The sequence below is a fragment of the Oryzias melastigma genome, linkage group LG17, assembly GCF_002922805.2.
Source record: "Oryzias melastigma strain HK-1 linkage group LG17, ASM292280v2, whole genome shotgun sequence".
Taxonomy (NCBI): domain Eukaryota; kingdom Metazoa; phylum Chordata; class Actinopteri; order Beloniformes; family Adrianichthyidae; genus Oryzias; species Oryzias melastigma.
This window is the reverse complement of record NC_050528.1, coordinates 8,326,414-8,339,297: the sequence shown is the minus strand read 5'-3', so window position 1 is coordinate 8,339,297 and position 12,884 is coordinate 8,326,414. Positions and strand designations below refer to the sequence as shown.

Here is a 12,884-nt window from a genome sequence, read left to right as displayed (position 1 = left end):
ATATCCAAGCCCTACTCATAACTGATTACCTGGTTCAAGTGTGTCCAACCAATTAGAAGATCCCATTTTGGAAAACATGCAGGAGTTGCATATCATACAGTAAATGTGAAAAAAAAAAACACACCTTATTGTCTAGAAAGATCCAATTAATTTATCATCATTTCAAAGATATAAATAATATTTTTTGCAAACGGGATCTGTTCTGATAAATATAATAGATTTTTTTATCCGTATAAAATATAATGCAATCATGAAGTAACAGGTTTTTCTGTCAATAAACATGACACGACTCAGAGTGAATTCAGACTGGACACATTTAGTTCACTTAAAGTGAACCAGAGTTCCTTTTCTCCGATAATACGGAACAGATTTTTAGTCTGAATACACCCAAATAGACTCTGGCCCGGTCCAGGAACTTCTCTCTGACCCATCTTTCAAGGTGGCCTTGGTTTGCTTCCAATTGGACTGAGCTCCAGCTCGCTTGTAGTTTTTCTCAGTCTGAATAGGCTCCATGCTCGGGTTGAAACTACTGGACCAAAACAGCCACCGTAGAAGCAATGGTGAGACACACCAACTCATTGAAACGTGTTTGAATGAATGCAGGCTCATTAAAACAACTTTTAACATGATACACATTGCTTTTCACACTGTTTTCCTGTCAATCTATATGTCATATACACTGATCATAGTACTTTCTCAGTCGTTGTCTCCTCGGTAATGCTTGTGCCGCACCAAAGTAGCAGTACAAAGTGTTGTACCTGACTTTGAATAAGCGAACTATCCTGACAAGGATTACAAAGCGTAGAACTTCCATTATTCTCATTGCTTTGCCCCACCCTCGTAATTGCTGGCCAATGACTGAGGAGATCTTTAGTCACATGTTTTGTTTATAGGCTTTAGTTTGAAACAGAAAAGTCCGGCAGTCTGAATACAGACCAGGTACAAGGTTCAGGATTCAATCTGACCCTAATGAAGTTCAATTGACTTTTCCAGTTTGAATACACCTCAAGTCATATTCTCCAACAAACAAACATTCTTTATATGAAGTATTACTTACCCAGTGGTTCTCAAAGTTAAGTGTGACCATTGCCGGCCCAAAGGAGCGAGCAGGGTTCATGCTGGCTCCAGTGTAAGGAATCTACAGGAAACAAATAGTATTGTTTCAATACCCAGACTCAGTGCACCTTTTTGGATTCACTTCGATCTACTGACGCTTCATAGATGCTGTAATACCTACACTTTCTCCAAACCTGTGAAACAGACCAGGCTTACAGAGCAGTGTGAGAGATGGTTTCTATTTCTCTGAGCATTTAGTCTGCAGGGCTTAGGATGCCCCGAGAGAATGGTTGCCATGCGATAGCAGCCTCTGATACAGATCCTCACACGTGGGTGTGAATCAGTAAGAAGCATACTGTATCACACATGGAGGAGTAGATTCTTAATGCACCTGTTCTCTCCTAGCTAAAGAAGACATTCTTGTTTGGCACTTTATTGCTGGGTACTCTTGCTCTTGGGAATAATCTATTTTTAAACTACTTAAAAAGCACCAATTTAGCAATATTTTCAGCAGGTACTCACTCCAAATAAATGACCGATAGCCACTGCAAGTCCAATGGCCAGGCTTGGAGATCCACTCAGATCTGTGCGCTTGGAGTCACAGGTGGCAAAGACGGTGAAGACCAGCTCAAATGTGATGAGGAGCTCCACAAGAAGGGCATTTCCTAAAGCCACGTTGGCATTCACCTTGGAAAAAGAACAATCCATTGTCTTTAACAACTGGAAAACGTTAATCGAATTATAAAGAATTTGCTAAAACTGCTACCTTGGTCACGCCAAGGGACCCTCTAACACCGGCAGGTGTTACTAGGTACAAAATCCCGGCTCCAGTTATAGCTCCCAGGCATTGCGCCACCACATAGAACAGAGCTTTCGCCAGGCTCAGCTTCCTGGTCACAACCATGGCCGCTGTGACGGCGGGGTTGATGTGCCCGCCACTGATGTGGCCAAAACACTGCACCATGGTGGCAATGCTGAGACCGAAGCACAAGGAGATGAGGACCAGGTCAGCCGGGGGAGGCTTCTCCTCCCCTGCAGCCCAGTTGACGGTGGAGCCCAAACCGAGGAGGACAAAGATGACAGAGGCCAGGTATTCTCCTGAAACAGCCCTCCAGAATTCCTTGGTCCAGATCCCTTTAAAAGCCACCATTATGTTCTGAGAGTTACAGCAGGAAAGGAACCTGCTGGCCAAAAGAACAATGAGAAAAATGATTAGCCTACTTATATATTCTTAGTGTGTGCACAAAGCTTGAACTCTATCAGAACCGTTGCCTCTGGGCAAAACATTTATAACCTCATGTGAGATTTAAGAAAGTGACTTTCACTGACAAAATGCCAAAGCGAACATTCTTAAGCATTGTGCATAAGGGCAAATTATCATCCTCTCAAGTCAAACCAGACAACAGCTAATTGATGCCAGAGTTTAATTTAAGTCAAAATGTGGGAAGAATCCAAAACTTTGCACCTCTGGAAGTAAGGTGCATGACTAAGATGAAGCCATATTTAGTAAAACGCTTCTTAAAAGCAGTTATAATCATCAAAAGCACTAACTTACCAAAAGTGATGACGTGTTCTGTTTCCGTCTGCCTCCGTTGGATGTAATGTGTTTTTTTCATTCATTAGTCCTGCAGATTTACTTTACTGAGCTGACAGGGACTTGTCTCCCTTCATCACAGCTACTTGACTGGCAGTCCTCACAGAAACGCAGCAGGTTGCGTGAGCGCAGGAATCGGAGCGGAGAGAGCGTCTGTCAGATGAACGCGAGTCACACATTGTGTCCTGGGACTGCATCCAGTAGCTTTATTGGGTTACTACCCATGCATCCCCTCAGAGGAATAAAACTGAGTGCTCAGGGGGAGGAGTGGAGAACACGTTTCCAGTCCAAAATGTGACTGCACCGCAAGTCAGGGGATTTTCAGTCAAATCATAGACATAAAGGCATATTAGAAAAAAAAACAAACAAACATGGTGACAAAAAGTTGTGCAAAAATCACTTGAAGGCATTAAAAACTGAAAAAAATGAATCTTAAACATGGAAAATGCCCTTGTTTCAAGAAAAATAATCGTTTTTCAGTAGTGAAATATATAGTTTACAAAAACATGTCTTAATGAATACAATTTTTTTCTTAAAATAATAATTTTTGATAAAACATTTTTTCTTAGCAGATTTTTTTAATTTAAGGAAAATATTTAAAACCTTAATAATTTTTTACTTTTTTTCAGAGGGTTGTTTTTGCTATGCATCAGGATCAGAAACTTACTCATCTAAAAATAACTTTTCCACATATAAATTACTTAATTTTTCAAATATGCCCTTATTTAACATTTTTTTTTAAATCGATAGTCTGTTCTTTTTGTGCAATATTAAACTTACTTGGTTGCTGTTAAGCTGCGGACAATATTGTACAATTTAGTAGAGTTTCTGTCCAATCAATATTGCAGCAAGCTTGTGTTGTCAGGTTCAACAAAAACCCGCCAGAGGCCAAAGGTCTCGACCAAAGATTACACAGTATGTGTAATCCTGTAGAGAAAAGCGCTTTTAAAAATAACCTATATAAAAAAATAGAATAACGAAAAAGAAGAAGATAATGAACAAATTGAGGATAATACTGTTTAAAGATTTTTTTTTTACTTCTTGTGAAAAAGGGAAATTGTAAACTTATGCAAATTTGTTTTACAAGTTGATGAACTTTTATTTTGAAAATGCACGCAAATCTTGTTGACGTGACCCATGTGACTCATTGCAGCCAATAGGGTCGTTACAGGGATAAAAGCTTTCATGTAAGCTAGCATCCATTAAGCTTCGCAAACGTGGGAGAAGACAAAAGACAAAATGATCAGAGTTTGATACATTTTTTTTCTTTTACGCTGTGGTGAAGTTAGGTTTTTGCTTTTCCACCTGTCTTGTCTGGAAAAACATTTTTTTACGGAGCGGGACTTGGTGAGTGTTAAAAAAAAATATGTGATATAAATATGATATTCAACATTTTTATTTTTTTTTTGTCGATCGATTGTATTGAAATGGCAGACTAAGGCAGTGAATTTAAGTGGTTTTACGTTATAATTGTAAATTTTGTCGAAGTTTTGGCGCTAAAAATGTAGACTTCGCCCCAACATCCCATCATTCCATCCGCCATCACGTGTTGCTTAACTTGAGAGTTCTGTTAACACACAATGACCTTATTTTTATTTATTCTTACGGACTGCCTACTAGTATTTTATTTTGCTTATTTGAGTGTATTTGATGTTTGTATGATAGGCTGTTAAGGCTGGGCCGAATAAGACGAACTCCTTTTCGAGATCCACGAAACAAGATGGCGAGGAGTGTAGTTTCGAGAGTGTATTCTTAATTAAGGCTCGCCATGAGTATTTTTTTACAATTTCGGAGAAGATTAGGTGTTTTGATTTTAGGATATGTACACTCTTGCTTTTTATGTGCAGCTTTTCAGGAGTTTTTCCCTCACCGATAAGGAGGGTAGGAATACTCTTAGTTTAGTTTAGCAACCAGCTTTTTTTGACTGACTTTATGCCAGTTACCACTAAGCCCACTGAGACGGTTGCATTGTGATATTGGGCAATATAAATAAAACCGAATTAAATTGAATTGAAATGCTTTAAGATTTTTTTTTTAAAGAAAAAAATGGTCCCTTTTAATATATGGCTACAAGGAAAATGCAGAGCACTCCTGGACAAAAGACCCTTTTCACGGTGACGACTGACAAAATGGCGATATCGCTGTCAGTGTGTAAAGTGACTTCCGGTTTACGGGTATTGACAGGCAAAGCTGACAGCTGAACCCTGTTTATCACAATTTATGTAAATAATAAAAAGCAACCTTACTAATTGTAACAAAAAATTATTTTTACTCTGGAGAACCCAAAAGGCAACTTTTTTCTGGGTTTTCAAGGTTAATTTGACAATTTCTTTGTTTGTTTACCAACATTTTGGGTATAGCAGCCACTAACAGCGGCCAAAACAAAAATGAAATAAAATAGTCAGTAAAAAGATAGGTAAATTAGTCAGTCAGTAAGTTGGTAGGTAGGTAGTGAAAAGAAAATTTTAAAAGTGGCCACATTACATTTGACCCTGTGGGTCCTCCAGCCTTAAGTCATTGAGAACTCACAACATTTGACTTTACTTTCGTAGCAACCCATCAGTTTTACTGCGTTTATATGTTTACAGAGGCGACATTTTTGAAAAACTCAGCAGAACTTGTAACCCCTTGATGTCTGAATTATTTCCAATTATATAAAAAAGAAGTTTTTTTCTTTTTTGTTTTAATATAACTTAGTCTAAATTGATTAATCAGTGACGCAGAGCAGCTCCTGCTAAATATTTACTGACAAAACCTGTAAACCTTTAAGAAACCAAAATTAATGGCTCATGCAAAGAACATGTGAGTAACTGCTTTGAAAGAACACCGCTCCAAGTTTCCATATTAGAATATGTCACATGTTAATGTTTGTCAGTTTCTCATGTCATTTCAGGCCACAGCTGTTGTTCTGTTCTGCATCAAAGACCAGAAGGTGAAGTGAAGGGGATTTTGAGATGGTCTTAAGGCCAATTTAAAGCCAATACTCGTATATTTTTCCAAACAAACTGTAGAATTCTGTCCTTACGCATAAAATAACTGATAAACTGAGACATTTATGGCCTAGTATATGCCTGCTTTCATTTGATGCTCTGATTGGGGTCCTTACTCCACACCCCCCTCCACAGGCCCGTGCACCACCCCTCCACGAATGCACTATGTGTCGCTTTGATGCACGACTCAACAACTGTAAAAGGTTTACTTGATAGCTTCGACTTCCTGCAATGTATTTTCAGCTCTAGTTTTTCAAAGAGGACAGCAACATGGCAAGCGGAGCAGAGCAGAGTTGAGAGGCTGGCTGATTTATGATGCCGTCTCGCCACACAAAATCTGCTCCGCGCACTTCAAACTGGGGGAAAGGGGAAGCTTGTCACTGCAAATAGCATCGTTGCAACAAATAAGAGACACACCTGCATTTAGAGTTCGGCAGATTTATTAACACCTTTTTTTGTTTACACCTATGTGGGTGCAACACAGAAGAAAAAATAAATCAAAAAGTGGAAAAGGCAAAAGAGTACACAGGGCTGCCCGTATTCTGGTTCTCGACATGCACACCTTGTTTTCTAGCTGCACAGCTGAAGACTACCTGGATCAGGTGTGTTCAGTCTGTTGCAAAAGTGAAAACATATAGGTCATGAAGGCATATAGTTACATGCTACAAATTAACAGTAACATGATGCTGCGTGTGATCCCTTAACTTAAAGGTGGGAAAATCATTTTGATGTTTTGACATCTAACTTTAGATGCAAAGACATATTACTCTAGAGTAAGATGAGACAGTGTTGACACCCACCATTCCTACCACCAGAGTGAGCATCTTCTTTAATGTCCAGTTAAGAATTACAAGAAGGCCCTTTATAAAAAATAAAAAAATCATATTGAAAATGTGCAAAAAGGGTGATTCAAATTCCTATGCTTATTTGAATTTTTTTCAAGCTATAAGTGTAAAGCTGCAGAAGTAAGCTGAGAAAACCTCAGTAAATGCCAAATTAACCGAAACAGCAAGGAAATTGATAAAATATTAACTAAAGGTGAGATTAGATTGAAAACCCTTGGTAGATGCTAATTTTGCTAAAAACATCTAGCATATTGGTTAAATACTAGCAAAAGTCCAAATGTCCTTAAAAAACGTCAGATGTTAAATTAGCCACAACAGCTAGCTTATTGCTGATATGTAATCTAAAAGCCAAATTAGCTTGAAAAACCTTTGTAGATGCCAATCTAGCCCAAACAGCTAGCATGTTGCTTAAACATTAGCTTAACTCTGAAGTACCACAAAAAACATCAGTAGATGCTAAATTATCCAACACAGCTAGCAAATGGCATTTTAGCTTAAAGCCAAATTAGCATAAAAACCTTGGTTGACACCAATTTAGCTAAAAAAAGCTAGCACATTACTAAAATATCAGCTAAATTCTAGAGTACCTCTAAAAATATCAATAGATGCAAAATTAGCCAAAACAGCTAGAATATTTCTGGTATGTTAGATGAGAGCAGAATTAGCTTGAAAACTTTGGTAGATGCCAATTTAGCTAAAAAAACCCAAAACAAAAGCTAGCATATTGCTAAAACATCAGCCAAAGTCCAATGTAATTCAAACAACCCCTGTAGAAGCGAAATTAGTCAACAAAGGTTGGATGTTGCTAATATATTAGTAGTGATGTTCAAATGAAGCTTTCTTGAAGCACCGAAGCTTTTGTCTAAATTGGTTCACTAAAGAGCAATGCTTCATGAGCTTCATTTGCTCTAGTAGGACATCTAGTGGACACAAAAAATAACAGCAAAATTTGATCTGTGGCATTTTGAAAAAGAAAAACCCATGTACAAACATGTTAGTGAAATAAAGTAGTTCACAAAACATGTCCATTGCTGTAAACTTTCACTGTGTGTATTTGTTTATGAATTGATAAAAATAAATCTAAACAAGATTATTTTTTCAAAACCTCAAAGAAAAACTATAAAATTATAAAAATGATAAATTAAAGTGAGGTAAAAGTATAGGTGGATTTAATGTGTGCTGGTGCTAAACCAGTAAATGGGGGGGGGTCTCTTCTAAAGTGTGAAACAGGTGCTTCAATTAAAAAAATGTAAATAAACATGTTTTTCCTTAAACATATATACATGAAAAAGCAATGTCACAGGATGAAGACTTTGGACAATGATCCTATTAACATTCAAATCAGATCAGTGTTTGAAGGGACAGAATATTTGTTTAATTAGTCATTTTATTATTATTCCTCTAAATTTCCAGACTTTCTCCAAACTATCTCTACCTCAGTCCGAACTATCTCTAAACTCACCAATCGTAACTCTCCATCAAACAGCCGCATTATGAATGGAGCCTGCAGGATTCATGGCGGCGTCAAAACTGCGGGGAGCCTCTGCGTACCGAGAAACTCCTCCTCCCTCCTCTGCGGCGGCACCTGCCGTGAAGCTTCAATACAGAACGTCTCATCACAAAATTAAAGTGGGGGTTTACACCCATAAGACGTCTATAATCACCGGTATTCTAAATTAATATAAAGAGGAATCTTTCACAGATATTGCCCATCCATTTTTTTTAAGAATGTAACTCCAGCAATGAATTAAGGACCACTGTGGATAATGATCGCACTTTTGTAGCACTGAGATATGATGAGTGATTATTGTTTATGAAACAATGTTTTTCTTCTTATTATTTTAACAACAGTTTCCCCTAAATCTTTTGTCTCTCTGTATGGAGCCTGAAGGATTCATGCCGCTGTCGAGACTCGCGGCTCTACCTGAACCACTTCATGAATAAGTCACGTGGTACAGCCGGGCAGCGAAGCTTCAGACGTCATTGTTCTTAGCTCCTCCCCTAGATGAAGCAAGCCTCGATACATGCTTCACGGAAGCTCCTCCTACACTGCTCGACACACGCCTCGGAGCCTCGATACAGAACGTCACATCACTATATATTAGCTTAACTCCAAATTAGCTTGAAAAACCTTGGTAGATGCCAATTCAGCCAAACAAAAAGCTAGCATGTTGCTTAAACATTAGCTTAACTCTAAAGTACCTCAAAAACATCAGTAGATGCTAAATTATCCAACACAGCTAGCAAATGGCATGTTAGCTTAAAGCCAAATTAGCATAAAAACCTTGGTTGACACCAATTTAGCTAAAAAAGCTAGCACATTACTAAAATATCAGCTAAATTCGAGAGTACCTCTAAAAACATCAGTAAATACAAAATTAGCCAAAAGAGCTAGAATATTTCTGGTATGTTACATGAAAGCAAAATTAGCTGGAAAACTTTGGTAGATGCCAATTTAGCTAAAACAAAAAGCTATCATATTGCTAAAGCATCAGCTAATCTCCAAAGTAACTCAAACAACCCCAGTAGAAGTCAAATTACTCAACAAAGGTTGCATGTTGCTAATATATTAGCTTAACTCCAAATTAGCTTGAAAAACCTTGATAGATGCCAAATTAGCCAAGATAGCTAACATATTGCTGATATGTTAGCTAAAAGCCTAATTAGCTCGAAAAACCTAGGAAAATGCCAATTTAGTTAAAAACAGCTAACCTATTGTTAAAACATTAACCAAAAACCAATTGAGCTTTAAAAACCTCAGATGTCAGATAGGGTGAACATGATTAGTCGACTGATTGATGGCAAATTGACTATTAAAATAGTTGACGACTAATTTATTAGTTGTTACTTTATATCATATGGAGTCGGAGTATAGTAAAGTTGAAAGTTATAATGGCATTATGCTAGGTTTTTAGTCTATTTTGGCATTATTAGGGATATTTTGGAATTTAGCTAATATTTCAGTTACATACTAGCTGTTTTTTTGCTAACTTAGGCTTTTTTGTTTGTTTATGCTATTTTGAAGTTTAACTAATATTTCAGCTGCATGCTAGCCATTTTGGCTTATTTTGTTTTTTTTTTTAGCTATCAGCATTAGCATCTTCAGTGGCCAAATTCAGCTTACAGCATTCACACTAGCATTATACCAGGTAATACTATACATCTGGTTTTTACTTAGTTTAAAGCTAATGATGGTTAAGATGCGAGCCTTACATACAGTTTGCGCATGACCTGATTAGTCGATTAATCTTAAAGAATGATGGTTATTAGTCAACTATTAAAATCATTGTTTGTGGCAGCACTAATGTCAAATTAGTTAAACAAGTGGCATAATGTTTCATTACAACTTAACAGAAAAATTGAATAGTGGCTAAATTAGCTAGCATATTGCTAAATATTTGCAAAATGCCAAAGTAGATTATAATCCTCCCAAAATGCCAAAATTAACTATAAGTCTTAAAAGTGAAAGAAGACAATCAGAAAATGTGCCTTGCATGATAATTATGCATGAATGCAGTTCTATTTACAATAGTAAACATGGCCACCAGGCTCATTTTAGACTGAAATGTAAATCTCTTTTCTAAACACACTTAAATATTGATGGGCAGCAGAAAAAGTCTAAAACTGTTTCTCGGTTTCCAGAGGAATTCTTTTCCTAGATCTTTTTTCCCGGGTTCCTTCAGGCACCACAGACATCAGAGGAGTCCTTTCTTATACTCATTAAAATCTTGCCTTAATTCTTTGGATTTGCATACATTTCATTTGCAGTTAATGTTTGTTGACACAGTGTGTGTTGTGTTTGATTAGGAAGCTGCCCTCTAGATTATCAAGGAAAGCTTGATAAAGTCTAATTTAAAATAATAGTGCTCTTTTGTAACTACTTTTGGGAAATGTTCATATGGCTTCTCTCTTTGGGGATCATCTTTCCTTTTCTTTTCCTATCTTCATCCTCTTCAATGTCTTCCTGATCATCACCTGTACAGAGCCACCTCTCCCTCCTTTGTGTCCGACAAGTCATATTGGCTTTTACTACCTCAACTTTTACAGTTCTTCTTGTCCTTACAGTCCTACTTTTAAGCTAATCCTTCTTTCTTTTCATCTCAATCTTTCCCTTCAGAGGTCGCCACAGCCAATCAGCTTCCTCCATCTAACCCTGTCTTCTGCATCCTCTAACACCAGCTACCTTAACTGCATCCATAAACCTCCTCTTTGGTCTCCCCATAGACCTCTTGCCTGGCAGCTCTAGACTTCAACCAATATATCCACTACCTCTCCTCTGGACTTGTACGAACCATCTCAGTCTGGCCTCTCTCTCCTTCCTGATCCATCTGTCCTACTCACTTCCAAAGAGAACCTCAACCTCTTCATCTCTAATACTTCCAGCTTTTCCTCGCTGTCTTTACGCCAAACAGCACTGGTGGTGATCACTGTAATTTGATATGAAGGGTCTTTGCTTGATTTGAAAGATGGATTTGACTGTAGTTTTAAGTTAAAAGCATTTACCTGCATTTACTGGAAACAGGCACACAAAATCACTTAAATGTGCCCCCTTGTGGTTGCATTCACATTTGATGTATTTTTTTTTTTGTTTAAGGGTGTAATATCCTTTTTGTCTTCTATGTCTTTAATCTGCTACATGTATCTATCTAAAAAAGTAAATGTACAAAAAAAGCAACAACAAAAAAATGAAAGTTTGGTCATTTGTAAGTAACTTTTCTTATGCTTCGCCCTTGTGAACCTATGGTGTAGTTCATACCAGATGTAACGTGCGGCCGACTCAAGCTCAAGCTTTGCAGCAATTATTTTTGTATGACCTGTGAGTGATGCTGGCGGGAAGTTACACCAAGACACAAGAAAAAATATGGTCAATTTTCAGAATTTAGCCAAACTTTCACTATAAAATACCTCAATTGATGAATGAGATCATATTTTTGTATCTTCACAGTGTTTCCGCGTCTGTTGTGAACCAGGCGTTATAATTAGGGCTGGGTTAATACAATTGATCGATTTGAATCGATTTAAGCTTAATAGATCAATAATCGATGAATTAAAAAATATAAATTGATTTTATCTCATAAAACTAAAGTCTGCAAGCCTGATGCTAACGTTTAATGAAATTTCCCATAGGACAGCTAATGCTAACGCTCGTACATACATTTTTCACTAAATGAACATCTTTATAAACTCACAGGCATGTTTTCCAAACTCTTTTAAGGAAATATTTTTAAAGTAACCATTTGTGGTCTAAAACATCAATTTTCCTCCTACTTCTTCTGTGATAAGGTGTAATGCTATAGCACAATCAACCCCTAGTGGCCAAACTGGAACCCCCTCCAGGAGAAGCAGAACAATGTTTACAATGTTAATGATCTGAACATTTTTGTTAGAGATTCTGCATCAGAGAATCTATGTAACACTGTATGATATTAACAACCTCATTATTTCACTAATACATTTTACAGCATGTGAACTGTATCAGTTTAATATAAATATATTCAAATCGTAGTATACTATTAATGTATTTCTATACAAATGACTCTAAATGTGTAAACTCAAAATTGAATTGAATTGAAGAATCGAAAATATCGAATCTAAGCAGGAATGCAGGCTCTTGTGAAATAAATCGAATCGTTTCTAGACATTATAATCAATACTCAGCCCTAGTTATAATTCACCTTTTTTAATGTAATAAATGAATAAATAATAAAACATTCTTAAATTTAGCACAACACGTGTTTGGTACTGGGATGCAGTGGTGATAAAACGACTCACTTTCAGTTCATAGTGTTAAACTCAGTTTGGTTCTTAACTGAGAATTATGGCATCACGGAGGATGAAACTAAAAAGCAAAATAGCTCTCATTCTGCATGAACCTTTTAGGAACCTTTGCCACCTTCAATGTTTTACTAGCAGATCTCACAGTCACGCTTCGTTAAACACAACCTTTGTCTTTAGCGATCTCGGCCTCAGAGATGCCACAGCAAAGAGAACCCCAACAATGTTATATAACCTTTGGGGCCTTCAGGGGAGACGAATTAGAGATCCTTTTTTGGAGGATGGAGCTTTTGATTATCTGATTATTATGATTATTTTTAATGAAATAAATGAGCAGAAGAAAAAAATCAGTTTTGAAAGACAATTTGATCCTTGACCCCTACTATCAGCCGACATATTCACATCGTCATCACACTTAATTAGGAAGGTCAGTAAACTAAGAATTTTGCCACTTATTTTATGCTTGAACATGCTTCATTCCAGGTCAATTCAAAATTTAAAATGTACACATAATTTACAAAAATGGGAGTTTTTCAAAAACAACATATTGTTTGCTCCCCAAACAAATGTTATTGGGGTAAAGCTGTTTACTTTGGTTTTTAAGTAGTGCAACAGAGCAAAAGC

At 37.1% G+C, this 12,884-nt stretch overlaps 1 protein-coding gene and 1 long non-coding RNA gene across 6 annotated transcripts in view; one reads left to right on the top strand and one right to left on the bottom strand.

Moving 5' to 3' along the window:
- The window catches only part of aqp4 (aquaporin 4), a 7,498-nt gene extending 4,655 nt beyond the window's left edge, over window positions 1-2,843 (bottom strand). The window contains exons 1-4 of one of the 2 annotated variants that reach the window (XM_024273249.2): window positions 2,612-2,843; window positions 1,823-2,240; window positions 1,579-1,743; window positions 1,058-1,138 (exon numbers count right to left, since the gene is read on the bottom strand). In XM_024273249.2, the coding sequence (XP_024129017.1) occupies window positions 1,058-1,138; window positions 1,579-1,743; window positions 1,823-2,240; window positions 2,612-2,676 (729 nt within the window). In that variant the 5' untranslated portion in view covers window positions 2,677-2,843. The remainder of the gene's footprint in view (window positions 1-1,057; window positions 1,139-1,578; window positions 1,744-1,822; window positions 2,241-2,611) is intronic. The other variant, XM_024273250.2, reaches the window with a different exon arrangement.
- Window positions 2,844-3,791: 948 nt separating this feature from the next.
- Window positions 3,792-12,884, top strand: part of LOC112147266 — a 48,829-nt gene continuing 39,736 nt past the window's right edge. For 2 of the 4 annotated variants that reach the window (XR_004949482.1, XR_004949480.1), the window contains exon 1: window positions 3,793-3,997. This is a non-coding gene — a long non-coding RNA (uncharacterized LOC112147266). Of the gene's footprint in view, window positions 3,998-12,884 lie in introns of all 4 variants that reach the window. The other 2 variants (XR_004949481.1, XR_004949479.1) reach the window with 2 other exon arrangements.